The sequence below is a fragment of the Stegostoma tigrinum genome, chromosome 25 (assembly GCF_030684315.1).
Source record: "Stegostoma tigrinum isolate sSteTig4 chromosome 25, sSteTig4.hap1, whole genome shotgun sequence".
Taxonomy (NCBI): Eukaryota; Metazoa; Chordata; class Chondrichthyes; order Orectolobiformes; family Stegostomatidae; genus Stegostoma; species Stegostoma tigrinum.
The window spans coordinates 22519159-22533269 of record NC_081378.1 but is presented as its reverse complement, the minus strand read 5'-3'; the positions used below and the strand labels follow the sequence as shown (position 1 = coordinate 22533269).

Below are 14111 nucleotides of genomic sequence, written 5' to 3'. Positions count from 1 at the left end.
AGAACAGGCCCTTCAGCCCACAATGTTGTGCCGACCATTGATCCTCATGTATGCACCCTCAAATTTCTGTGACCATATACATGTCCAGCAGTCTCTTAAATGACCCCAATGACCTTGCTTCCACAACTGCTGCTGGCAACGCATTCCATGCTCCCACAACTCTCTGCGTAAAGAACCTGCCTCTGACATCCCCTCTATACTTTCCTCCAAACAGCTTAAAACTATGACCCCTCGTGCTAGCCATTTCTGCCCTGGGAAATAGTCTCTGGCTATCAACTCTATCTATGCCTCTCATTTTCTGTGTACACACAGAAAAAAGAACAAATCCAACCCAGCCAATTAACTCCCTATCAGTCTACTCATGATTATCAGAAAAGTGATTTACAATACAATAATGTTGTCAAGAACCACTTGCTTAGCAATAACCTGCTCACTGATGTTTTGTTTCAGTTCCAGGGCCACTTGGCTCCTCATCTCATTACGGCCTCAGTTCAAACGTGGACAGAAGAGCTGAACATAAGTGAGGTGAGAATAATTACCCTAGACGTTAGAAGTTTATAATAGTCGGGAATTTTAATTTTCCAAGCATTGATTGGGGATTGCCATTGTATTAAAGGTTTTGCTGGTGAAGAGCAAGGCATATTTTGAGGTTATGAAACAAGAACATTCAAAACTTAATTGGAGTAGACATTTCATAGGTAAAGCGTATCCAAAAAGATTCTACAAATACATGAAGAGCAAGAGAACTACTAAAGAGAAAATAAAACCAGTTAAAGATCAATTAGGTCAAGTTTGTGTTGAACTTCAAGGGATGGATGTGATCTTAAATGAATGTTTCACATAATTTTTACAGATGAGAAAGAAGTGCAAGCTAGAGAACTCGATGAAATAAATAATGATGTTTTGAAAACAGTTCATGTTACAGAAGACGAAGTACCGGAGGTCTTAGAAAACATAAAGATAGCTCAATCTCCAGGGCCTGATCAAGTATATTCCGAGGACATTGTGAGAAGTTAGGCAGTAAATTGAGGGGCCCCCTAGCAGAAGTATTTGTATCACCTATAAATATGGATGAAGTAGTGGAGGGGTGGTTAAGGTTGTGCCGTTGTTTAAGAAAGGCTGCAAGGAGAAGCCTGGAAACAATAGGCCTGTGAGTCTGCAATCAATGCTAGGTAAGTTGTTGGAGGTGATTCTGAAAAATAGGACTTAAATGCACTTAGAGAGGAAAGAATTGTTTTGGTATGGTCAGCATGATTTATGTGAGGAAAATAGGGCAGCTCTGCTGCCTCACAGCGCCAAGGACGCGGGTTCAATTCCTGCCTCAGGCGACTGTCTGTGTGGAGTTTGCATATTCTCCCTGTGTCTGCGTGGGTTTTCTCCGGGTATTCCGGTTTCCTCCCACAGTCCAAAGATGTGCGAGGTAGGTGGATTGGGCATGTTAAATTGCCCATAGTGCCCAGGGATGATTAGGCGTGGGGAATGGGTCTGTGTAGGATGCTTTTCGCAGGGGTGCTGTGGATTTGTTGGGCCAAATGGCCTGTTTCCACACTGTAGAGATTCTATGAAACAAACTTGATTGAGTCTTTTAATGAAGTAACTAAGAAGATTGATGAGAGCAGAGTGGTAAACATAGGTTTACTAAAATGCAAAGTAAACATTGACAAGGTTCCGCACAGTCGGCTATTTAGTAAAGTTATATCACATGGGATTCAGAGTGAGCTTGTCAATAGGATATAAAGGTGGCTTTATGGTAGGAGACAAAGGGTGGTGTTGGAGGGTTGTTTATTTGGACTGCTTATTGGCTTGTGACCAATGGTGTTCCACAGAATTGATACTGGATCCACTGCTATTTATACTAATGATTTGGATGAGAATAAAGGAGGCATGGTTAACAAGTTGCAGATGAAACCAAAATTGGTGGTATAGTGGACTGTGAAGAAAGTTATGAGACTACAAATAGATCTTGATCAGTTGGGTCATCGGCTGAGGAGTGGCAGATCGAGTTTAATTTAGATAAATGTGAGGTACTGCACTTGGATAATTCAAACGAAGTCATGACTTGAGTTTCTTGACTTGCTTGCCGAGCTTTCTTGTTCTCGTTCAGATGCTTCATTACCATGTTAGGTGACATCACCAGTGGAGCCTCTGATGAAGCGATGTTATTCTACTCCACTTGGAATTTATGCTGTCTGGTCCGTTATGGTGAGTAGTGTCATTTCTGGTTTTGATCTATATGGGTTTGTATACGGGGTTCAATTCGATATGTTTGTTGATAGCCAATGATGGTTCTCCACCCATAATGCTATCAAAAGACATATAAAATTGGACACCATATACACATCTATTCAGATCAAAACCAGAAATGACACTACTCACCATAACGGACCAGACAGCATAAATTCCAGTCGGAGTAGAATAACATCACTTCATCGGAGGCCCCACTGATGATGTCACCTAGCATGGTGACAAAATGTTTAAATGAGAACAAGCGAGTCAACAACCTCACTCACAGCCCAAGCTACAAATCTTTTGCCAGATCTTTAAAGTCATGACTTATACAATTAATGGTAGTGTTATAGTTCAGAGAGACCTTGAGGTTCAGATAAATAATTCTTTGAAATCACAGGGAGATGGGGTGGTTAAGAAGCTATTAAGAAAGCTCGCCTTCGTTGCTCAGACACATGAGTTTCAGAATTGGGACGTCATGTTGAAGTTGCACAGGACATTGGTGAGACCTCTTCTGGAGTAGTGTGTGCAGTTCTGGTTGCCCTATTACAGGAAGGATATTATGAGGTTGGAAAAGGTTCAGAAAAGATTTATCAGAATGTTGCCAGGAATGGAGGATTTGGGATATTAAAATAAACTGGATAAGCTGGGACGTTTTTCACTGGAACATAGGAGGTTGAGGGGTCACCTTACCAAGGTTTGTAAATTTGTGAGGAACATAGATAAGATGAATAGCAGGAGTCTTTCCCCTGGGGTGCGAGATTTCAAAACTATTGGGCATATTTTAGGGGTGAGAGGAGAAAGATTTAAGAAGGACATGAGGGACAACTTTTTTTACACGGTGAGTGATTCATGTGTGGAATGAATTGCTGGAGAAAGTGGTGGGTGCAAGTACAGTTATAATGTTTAAAAGACATTAGGATAGGTCTGTGAATAGGAAAGATTTGGAGGGATATGGGCCAAATGCAGGCAGGTGGGACTAGCTTAGTTTGGAAACATGGGCATGGATGGTTGGACTGAAGGAACTATTTCCATGGTGTATGACTCTATGACCAAGTGTCACATTAGGAAACCCTACTAAAACTTGAGTCCGAAGGAATATTGGAATGCCAGGTACAGAAGAATTTAGTTGTGGTAGTTGGAGGTCAGTCACCTCAGCTCCAGAGCAAGTCTGCATGATTCCTCAGGGCTGTGTCCCTCGGTCCAACTATCTTTAACTACGTCATCAATTATCCACCCTCCATCATAAGTATAGAAATGAGGATTTTTGCTGAATGTTCAGTACCGTTCTCAACTCCACAGAAAGTGAAACGATCCATGTCCAAATGCAACAAGACCAGGACAGTATTCAGGTTTGGCCTGAACATCTTCAAAAAGAGAAAAAACTAGCCATTGTCTTTGGACATTCAATTGTATTGAACATTGCTACATAATTGACCAGAAATCGAACTGGATTATCGGCATTACTACTGTGGTTGCAAGAGCAAGTCAGAGGTTAGGAGTCCTGAAGGGCAGAAATTGGAAGTGTTATGGAATACTCCTCACTTCATTGGTTGAATACAGTTCCAAAAGCACTCAAGAAGCTTGATACCACCCAGGAAAAAGTTGCAACTTGATAGCCACTGCATCCATTAACATTCGAATAAAAATCAGAAGAACTGCAGATGCTGTAAATCAGGAGCAAAAACAAAGTTTTTGTCTGCAGTCAGCTAGTCAGTTCTGAGGAAGGGTCACCGGACCTGCAACGTTAACTCTGTTTCCTCTTCCAGAGATGCACCCAGACCAACTGAGCTTTTCCACTAACTTTGTTTTTGTTCCATTAACATTCAGTTCCTCCACCACTGAGGTTCGGTAGCAGTCTGTGCAACATCTACAAGATGCACTTGCAGAGAAAACAGCTCCTTAGTCTGTACCTTCCAAACACATGATCATTACCATCTAGAAGGCCAAGAGCAGCATCCTGCCTTGAGATATATCACCGTTCCTCTGTGTCACTGGGTCAGAGTCCTGAACTCCCACCCTAATGACAGCTAAATGGATTGCAATGATTCAAAAAAGCAACTCTCCATCATCACCTCAAAGGCAGCTAGGGTTTGACAATAATGCAAAACCAGTCAATGCAGCTTATATTCTACGGATAAATTAAAAGTAAATAGAAACTTGGATATGTAATTTCCTAAAGAACAGGAGACACATGGGTGTTTTTTTCTCAATGTAAAGAAAAAGACAGTGTTTTCCACCAGGATCCATAGGAAGACCGTGCTTTTCTTGTTTACATATAAATGAGCTGGATTTGGGTGTGGGGTACAATTTTGATGGTTATGAGTTACACTCTTTGATAATTGCTAAGCTTTGTACAATTGTAACAGACATTGGGAAGATACGGACGTAGACTGGTGGATTGGACGTACATGGTGTAGACAGTTTGTTGCGAATAATGTCAAGTAATTCATTTCATCGAGACGATTTTGTAAGTGAAATTTGAAGGGGTTGCTCGAGTGGAGGGATCCGGGGGGTGCATGTGCACAAATTTGTGAAGTTAGGAAGGCAAGAGGGTAAGGCAGTAAAGAAAATGAATAGGGCTCAGCTTTGTGGCTAGGAGCATTAGCTACAAAAGGAAGTTATGCTGAAGCTGAACTTTTGTGTGAAATTCTGGAGTCCACACTTTGGGAATGATATGAAAGCTTGGAGAGGGTACAGAGGGGATTTGCCAGATAATTCTAGGGAGAGGGACTTCATTTATGTGAGAAGACCACTGAAGCTTTAAGCTTCCCTGCTGTAAGGAAAATATTAATGAGACACCAAATAGGAGAAAATGAAGTTTGCTGACGGGTTTGATAAAGCAAGTGGGAACCTGAATCATTAGCTGATGATTGTAGATTTAAAGTAAGTGACAAAAGAACTAGAGGGGAAAACAAAAATATGTTTCACTCAAAAGGTCATTATCATCTGCATAGAAATACTTTTCATTATAGTGGAATCAGGTTTTGTTGGAACTAAAGATTTTTGTACATGTAGTTCAAAAAACTAATTTTCAGGGTTGTGCAGAAAGGTCTGAGATATGGAACTAAATGTGACAGTTCTTTCCATGATCACCCGTGCTTGCTCATTCTGTGAAAATAGAGATCATGATTTTACAGAGGCTAGATATACATCTAGCAAATATGTAGACGGGTTGGTTCACAGATTACTAATAATGTGAAATTGTGATGTTTATTATTAGATTGAGATTACTTTTTGGTTTTAATGCATGTAAACATAGATAGACGGTCACAAAGATAGAAAATGCAGGTTTAAATTGGAAGAAGCATATTTAGATTACATGTGCAATAGAGGGTTTGCAATCTGAATCAGAAGAAGACACAAGCCAATCACTGACACTTTCACAGCCCAATTTATCATTTTATGAATTATTTGTTTAAAAACACCTATTTATAATGACTGTACAGGATGAGAAGCAGGAAACCTTTGTCAGGATAGTCAAGGCAATAAAGGATTACTGGGCCAAGGGATTTCAAGCGTTTGTGTCCACAGTGCCGGCTAGCCAAATTTGACCATTTTCTTATGGAAAAAAGTTGCCGATTTATCTACCTTCAATCTCGGACCTTGCCTTCTTGTTCTACTGTTCTGAATAAAGTGAAACAGTTTGTTATAATCTGCATTATTTGCTTCCTTTTAAAATCCTAAGAACAGGAATCGTTGTGCTGGATTGCCATTTTTTTTTGCCCAATTGCATTTTTTTGAGATTGGAAATAGATTCTGTCTCAAAAGAGGGAACCGAACAATTTAAAGCTTAATTCATATCTTGACATGCTTTTCCTGATGTCCACGTGTAAATGCCTGACATCACTCAAAATTGCTTTCCTTGGCATGCTTTAGAGAATGAAATAGAATCATGTCCCTTTCTCAATACAGATATTCTAATAGGGTTCTTCCCTTAAGATGTGTTTGTCCATGAGCTAGGGCAGGTAAAAAGAAGTAATAGAATGCTATTTTCTCATTTCAAAAAAACCCTGCAGTGCTTTGAGAAGGCCTAAGTTGACTTTAAAAAAAACTTCTTTGATGTGACATACAGGTGAAGTTTATAAAGTCAATAAAGTGTGATTTTAAACTTTTATTTCTGCACCCTGATATGTTTCAATGCCTTTGGGCTATGAGTATCCGAAGTTGGGATTATTTAAACATACACAGTTAAGAATTACTGATCTCCTTCAATGCTCTATTATTGTTGACACTGTTGTTCCAACTTTTGTAACTATTTCAAATGCTTTTCAGAGGAAGCAAAAATCTAATTTCAAAAATTTTAGCCAGGAATTTGTTCCACCTCATAGTTACTGAACATGTGTGATGCATTTTTGATAGAAATTTCTGTGTTCTTCAGGACTTTGGAACTGTAGTTATTGAAAGATATTCTATTATGTATCGATACAGGTCCATCAATGAACAAATATACAGACTTTCTTTGAAAAAAATTGTTCTGCTCACATAGTCTTGAGCAAAATGGAAGTGGAGGAAGCAAGTAATTTAGGCAAGAAACGTTCTGTGCTCAATGATGAAGAACAGACCAAAACTGAACAATGTAAGAGGCTCAAGCTTTCAGAACCTGGTATATCTTCAGGCCAGTCTGGTATTGGTAAGCATGCTGAAGTGCTTGAAGTTGGTTTGCAAGCCATCCCTTCTATATCAAATGAGAATACTGAGAAAGAAGATGTGGAAGAAATAGACAATGCTGTACTTGAGGAAGATGAAGAAGGTGATGGAAACAGTTTTGCTGATATGATGAAATATGGCTTAGTTGAGCAGGATGTTGGAATCACAAAGTTTGTCAGCACTCACCAAGGTTTCTCAGGAATTCTAAAGGAAAGGTAAAGATGTATTTCATTGAAGTGGATTTAAATGAAATGGCAGGAAAATTCATGTTTTGTGTGAAATCATCCCTACTTTCCTCCTTAAATTAGTTTTAATGCCAGTCAGACATATTTGCTGCTGTTGCCTAACAATTAGCTGATATAGAAGTCAAACAGGATGCATTAAAATAGTTTATCACCACATTATAAGTTAAAATACCCTCAATTAAGTTGTAATGAAATTTTCTAAAAATAACTTTATTTTCCCATTAAATATTGCATCTAAAAATACTACCCTGCACGTTTAAACTGTGACTTTTGTTTTGAGTAGAAATCTCTGGTAACTGAAGAGTTCATTACAACATTTGGATACTTTCTTGACCCCAGAGAAAAGGAGCGAGTGGTTATTTTTGCATCTGGAATGATGCAAGAATAGTTGGTAATTTTGATAAAAGAGAGAATATGCAGATGTACCAGATCTCTCGATGAATAGCTAAACTGGTTGGGTACCTAGTGTTCTCAAGTTTAAAACCCATAGTGTTTCAATACAGATAATCTATTTTTTGGGTTGCTGAATTTCTTGAAGTGCTGTCTAATGTGTATTCACAGCAACTCTAAGTCGAATTTACTGTTGATTCATAGTACACTTTCGCTTGAAAAATTGAACTCAAACTAGGTTCTACCATTAAATGAATCAGATTTCTTTTTGCTTGTGCTTTTAAATATTGGAGATCAGATAATTCCGATGACCTAATTCAAATTAAGAGGCAGTAGACTGGACAGTGAAATATTCTTTGTGGATTTTCACTCCACCGTTAAGCCTCAGATCTACTACAGTATGAAGTGTAAGTAAACACATCCTTGTTGAATTCACATTGTTTTAAATGTAACTTAACATATTATTGAATCATGGATGTTGACATTCCTTGTCTACTTTTCTTAATGCTGATGTGTCCTTGTTCAACTGTTTTTAAAGCATGGAATTGGAACTTTACTGAATCGCTTCTACTTTTTCTTAAACAGGTATTCAGATTTTGTTGTTCATGAAATAAACAAGGATGGGAAGATGGTTGTTCTGGATGATTTGTCTGTACCAGCTAATAATGAGGTAAAAAATAGCTCTGTTTTTTGTACCTAGGATGTTGATCAGCAAAATAACATTTCCGATAAATTAATTAACTTTCCTGAAAGAGTTGAACATTGATTAGTAACTGAATAATAACAACAATGAGTGACCACAGCATATCAGCTAATTTGTAGTGGTAGCTATGGCATCTAACTATAAGGGGAACAATTACTGTAAACAAGTTTTCTCTTCAGGAAGGTTCTTTAAATTTTGGATTAAAAGCGGCAGTGTTTGATTTGGAAGAATTTACGTGGGAATTGTATTCGTGTGTTTATTGTGTAGACATGGACTTAGAGGCATATTGGCTGCTAGGAGGAAAGGATACAGAAGAGAGTCATTGAAATCTTCCTCCCATGGGAAATGTGCTGCCTTTGGTTGCCACCTCTTATGGGTGTCACCGAGCAATCACTGCACGGGCAACTGTTCCTCCATCAGTGCAAGTGGTAGGACACATTAGTGCCCAAACATTATTCCAAGATAATATAGGGGAGCTGTAGTACGCTTAGGCATGTATTGTACACCAAAGTGCACAGCCCACAAACTGCTAGATACATTATCTACATACGAAGTTGTCCTTTTGATGCCAGATCTCTTACTTTTGTATAATCATTTGTTTAATATTGAAATCATTTTTTTCAACATACTGAGAATTCTGTTTTTTCTTTTTTCTGACTGAAGTGTTCGGTAACTCAGCAATTTTTGGTCGGACCTGGTCTAGGTGAAACATTTTTACCAAAAGGATGGCAAAGAATATTAGTTTTAAAATGAGGCAAGCATGTTTTTCACTCATTGATTTCATTCCTCCCCTCCTTGAGAATTCATTTCTAAATGTCTGTCTAGGATACTTATTGATACTAGACATAGCTTATCAAAAATAGACTAATTTTTAATCAATACCCAAATATCCTGGTTGCTCATTAAAATATTGATCTTGGAATAATGTTTGGGCACTAATGTGTCCTACCACTTGCACTGATGGAGGAACAGTTGCCCGTGCAGTGATTGCTCGGTGACACCCATAAGAGGTGGCAACCAAAGGCAGCACATTTCCCATGGGAGGAAGATTTCAATGACTGACTCCATGCACTTTTTACAAATTGTAGAAAGTTAAGTGTTATGAGCAGGGCGGCAGCCTGCACTTCTAGAAATGGAAGATGCATGCTGTGAAGATAATCTTTATGTAGTAGGTGGCCGGGGGAAGAAATGAAGTATTACTCTTTGTTACTTTATTTTTAATTTTTCTCCCCTTCTGCCCATTACCACCACCTCTGCTCTCCACCTCCCACAACTTCTTGTGACCTTTGGGTAAATATCTCCATATGACTGAACTTTGTGACATCTTTAATAATCTTTTAGGAACCTTCAGAGGACATTTTTTCCATTTTGTCTGACCAAGATAAGCAACGTTTAGAAGATCTTCAACACTTGAAGAATAAGGAAGATTCTGTTATAATAGAGGTATAAAGATAAGTTACCTTGTATATTCGATATAATTCTAAGCCACTTTGTTCAACTTTGTGCTGGTGCTTATATGGTGTTAACTATCTCCCTTTCTATCATACCCATCTCAGCATTGAGCACCTCATGTTTCATTAGTGTTTTTTTCTTGAAAGCATACAGTCAAATTTACCTCAGCCACTTCCTGTGTTTCACTGAGTAAAGAAATTTCTCCTTATTTTGCAAGTTATTAAGAACTAAAAAACATGCGTGCGTGCTCATACGCGCACACATGCGTGCACACATATATAATCACACACCAACACACACACATACGCACACACAAAAACACATACACCCACACACATGTTTATGTACAAGCGCGCATACGTGTTTTTAATATAAATGTGTGCATATATAATATGTGTTGATACGCGCGCATGCATATATATGCACGTACACCTGCATATATAGATATGCATATATAAATATGTATATTTATATAGATATGCGCACATATACATAGATACACACACATACATATAGATATGCGCGCACATATATACGGGTGCACACACTCGCGCATATATACACACACGGACATATATATACACGCGCACGTGCACATACAGTTATATACATACACATACGTGTGTGCGCATGCTCCTCCGTATTGGATTCTACCACAATTGGCAACACATTGATCCTGCCTAATCCATTCCAAATTGTAAAGACCTCTGTTAGACACTGAAGTAGTCATGTTTCTGAAGGAAAATAAGTCCCCCGCAGTCTTTCTTGATAGCTGTAATTTCTTTGATTTCTAAAAATTATATGAAAACTATCTCCCTTTTATATTGTGGGGACCAATAGATTGATTCTGTCTGTAGTATCTGTTTAGCCCAACTTTATTACATTTGAATTCTAGAACCTGTGTTGGCTCATCTAGTCTAAGATGTTGTTTAACTAGGGACCAATTGTCACGTCTCATACTTGTTCTGAAGTTTTTGCACGGTTTTGTCTCTCTCCCGGTCTTTAATCTTCTCCAGTGCCGCAATTCCCTGCAGCATCCCAGATTTTAATGCTCAGTATTGATGGTTATACTTTCATCTGTTTAGGTCACAAGATAAATGACCCCACCACTATCTGTCTTTCCTCCTTTAGAAAAGACTCCTTAAAATCGGCATCCTTCATCAAACTATTGGCCAACTGTCCGTCCTCCTTTTATGACTGTGTATCAAACTTTCTTTAATATCACTTCTGTGAAGAGCATTGAAGTGTTCTTTTGCAATGCAGGCATTATATAATTGCAAGTTGCTGTTGCAGAATATTCCTGTTTATACCACTGTGCAAACAACTGAATGCCTTTTAGGCATAGTATTGCTTCTAAGTTTGCAGTTTATTCTGCAACTGTAAATAAATCAGTTACAGGAAATTAAGACTGCCAAAGCTTGATTTTTATCCTGTCTTTATTTGCCTAAAATAAAATTTCTTTCAAATATATTTTTCTGCAAAGTGTCACTTGCAGCCTATAAGGAGACTTCTAATTATTCCGACTGCAACTGGGTGGAGGAGCTTGCTTGTTAACGTGGCAACTTCTTTATAAAAATGCTTACTAAGTTAGAATTAGACATCGTCACTATTAAATGACGCAATACCTTGGTCTTTTTGCTTCTTTTTATTCCTTTTGCTAACCATTTCCAGTTGAATGAATGATTTTCCCTTCTGTTTCTCAGTGTTTTCATCTTTAATATCTCAATTTCTTTTAAACAGGTAGTTGAAGATACTAAAGAAAAAAGAACAGTTATTCATCAGGCTGTGAAAAGTCTCTTTCCTGGGTTAGAGACTAAAACTGAAGAAAGGGATGGAAGGAAATTTATTGTGGCTTACCACGTGGCTGGGAAGACTGCGTTGGCAAGTAAGTTTTATACAGTGGATGATCTTCATAGATTTGACAATTTGACAAATTTCCTAAAGTTATGTTTGTTTAATAAAACTACTGAAACACAATGTTAGTGTGCTGGTAAGCTCAGAATAATCTTAACTCGAAAATTAAGCTTGCATTCTTAAGACAATATTCATGTGCGAATTTGAAACATTGCTTTTTTAAATGAGTTCATGCATTTTGAATTTATCTCATTTGTTTTAAATATATGAAATTTTCAGACTAAATATTCTTGTTTAATCTCTATCAAAAGTTATTATGTGACATTTTAGAAGATAATTTTCTTTATATTAGTTTCAGAATGTATTGTATTACCGATGGTCCAAAATTCTTGTTTTTCGTTACAGCTTCTGCATGCACCCTACATATATTTGTTTTCCTTGCTCATGCATTTTTTAAAAATAAATTAATATCTCTTACATTTATGCTAGATCTTCGTCTGCGGTATGTAATTTGTGATGGAGGCTGAACAGTAATTATGTGCATGGTTCTAGATGTTGAGTCACCAGCAAACTAAAATGGAAAGCATATAACAAGTTGCACAACATCATTGGTGTTACAGATCCTGGTACTTCTGAAGACATAGCATTTAGTGGCAAATGAATATTTAAATATTAAATCAAATTATGTTCACTAACGGCAGGTTGATACTGAATTATATTGGTCTTTTGGTTAATTTTTGAAAATTAATTTAAGCGTGGTATTTACTTTGGCGTCACTATTATGGAGGTTTATAATAAAACTGGGGTATGTTCTTGATGGAGCTGTACATATCTCCTCTGATAATCTTTCGAGTCGAGTGTTACACGTGCTCTGTTACATATACTATCTAGCAGTTGGAGTATAATGTGGATAAATGTGAAATTGTCTATTTTGGCATTAAGAATAGAGAAACAGGAAGCATGTTGTTTTCAAATGAAAGGAAGTTACAGGACTCGGTTGTAAAAAGGGATTTAAGTATCCTATTATACACACTTCGCAAACTGGGTACAACATGTAGTTATGAAGCCAAATGGACGTTGCTGATAATTGCAAGGAAATTGAACATGAAGGTAGGGAAGTGCTACTATTTATTGATTTATTGTTGTCACATGTACCAAGATATAGTGAAAGGTGTTGTTTGTGTGCTATACAGGAACGTCATACCATACAGTGTACAGTGTTAGAGGTGCAGAGAGAGAGAGATCAGAATTAACATTTGTCTGTTAAAAAGTCTGATAACAGCAGGAAAGAAACTGTTGTTGAATCCATTCATACTTCTATATATGCGGAAGAGATTGAGAGTACAACCAGTGTGGGAGTGGTCTTTGATTATGTTGGTTGCTTTCCCAAGGCAGTGGTGAATGTAGATGGAAGGCTGGTTTGCGTGAAGCACTGGGCTTTGTTCACAACTCTCTGTAGTGTCTTGCGATCTCAGGAAAAGTAGTTGTCAAACCACATCGAGATCGAATACTTTCCATTGAACCTTGACCGTCACGTTGATGTGGGTGGACGAGGACAGATTGTTGGTGATCATTACTCCCAGAAACGTGATGCTCTTGACCATCTCTACTTAAGCAGCATTGATGCAGAAAGGAGTGTACCCTCCACTCTTTCCTGAAGTCAGTGACCAGCTCCTTTATTTTGTAGACGTCGATGGAGAGATTATTGCTTTTACACAATGCCAGTAAGCACTCAATCTCTTTCCTGTATTCTGTCTTCTCGCTGTTTGAGCTTCAACCTACAACAGTGGTGTGGTCAGCAAACTTGCAAATGGAGTTAGAGCAGAATTTGGCCATACAGTCGTGAGTGTAGTGGGATGAGTACAATCCCTGTGGGGCGCCAGTCTTGAGGATTATGGTGGAGGAGGTATTGTCACCTATTCCTATTGATTGCAGTCTATTGGTCAGAAAGTCAAGGATCCAGTTATAGAAGGGACAGCTGTGACATAGCTCTTGGAGTTTAGAGATGAGTTTGTTTGGAATAACAGTGGTGAAGATGGAACTGTAATCAATAAGTAATCACAGCCTGATAGCTGTGTTTTTGTTATCCACATGTTCCAGGGATGAGTGTATGGCTAGGGAGATGGCGTGTGCCTTGGATCTGTTGTGTTGGTAGGTAAATTGAAAAGGATCAAAGCAGTTTGTTAGGCTGGATTTATTGTGAGCTATGACTAACCTCTGGAACCACTTCATTAACGTATGCTGCATGATTTTTCTTTGGCATCAGGATGATGCTGGTCTTCATGAAGCAGTTGAGAACTTCAGATCACAGTAAGGAGAGGTTAAAGGTGTTTGAGAATGCTCCCACCAGCTGGTCCACTCAGAATCTGAGTGCGTGGCAGAGGACTCCATCTGGGCTAGTCATTTTCAAAGGGTTCACTCTCAAGAAGTTCGATCTAATGTCTGCAGTGGTGACTGTGTGTACAGGTGCATCTGAGGCTATTGGGATAAGTAACGCTTTCACTGACCTTCTGTTCAAAGCAAGCTTGGAAAACCTTTTGGGGGATAAAAGCAAAATGCAAACCTTTAGAATTCTAAACTATACGTAGAAG

At 38.3% G+C, this 14111-nt stretch overlaps 1 protein-coding gene across 7 annotated transcripts in view; it reads left to right on the top strand.

Moving 5' to 3' along the window:
* pus7 (pseudouridine synthase 7) overlaps positions 1 to 14111 on the top strand; it is a 76040-nt gene that overhangs the window by 11579 nt on the left and 50350 nt on the right. For all 7 annotated transcript variants that reach the window (XM_059654553.1, XM_059654555.1, XM_059654556.1 and 4 more), the window contains 5 exons: positions 451 to 525; positions 6658 to 7091; positions 8097 to 8181; positions 9556 to 9657; positions 11407 to 11551. In XM_059654553.1, the coding sequence (XP_059510536.1) occupies positions 6727 to 7091; positions 8097 to 8181; positions 9556 to 9657; positions 11407 to 11551 (697 nt within the window). In that variant the 5' untranslated portion in view covers positions 451 to 525; positions 6658 to 6726. The remainder of the gene's footprint in view (positions 1 to 450; positions 526 to 6657; positions 7092 to 8096; positions 8182 to 9555; positions 9658 to 11406; positions 11552 to 14111) is intronic.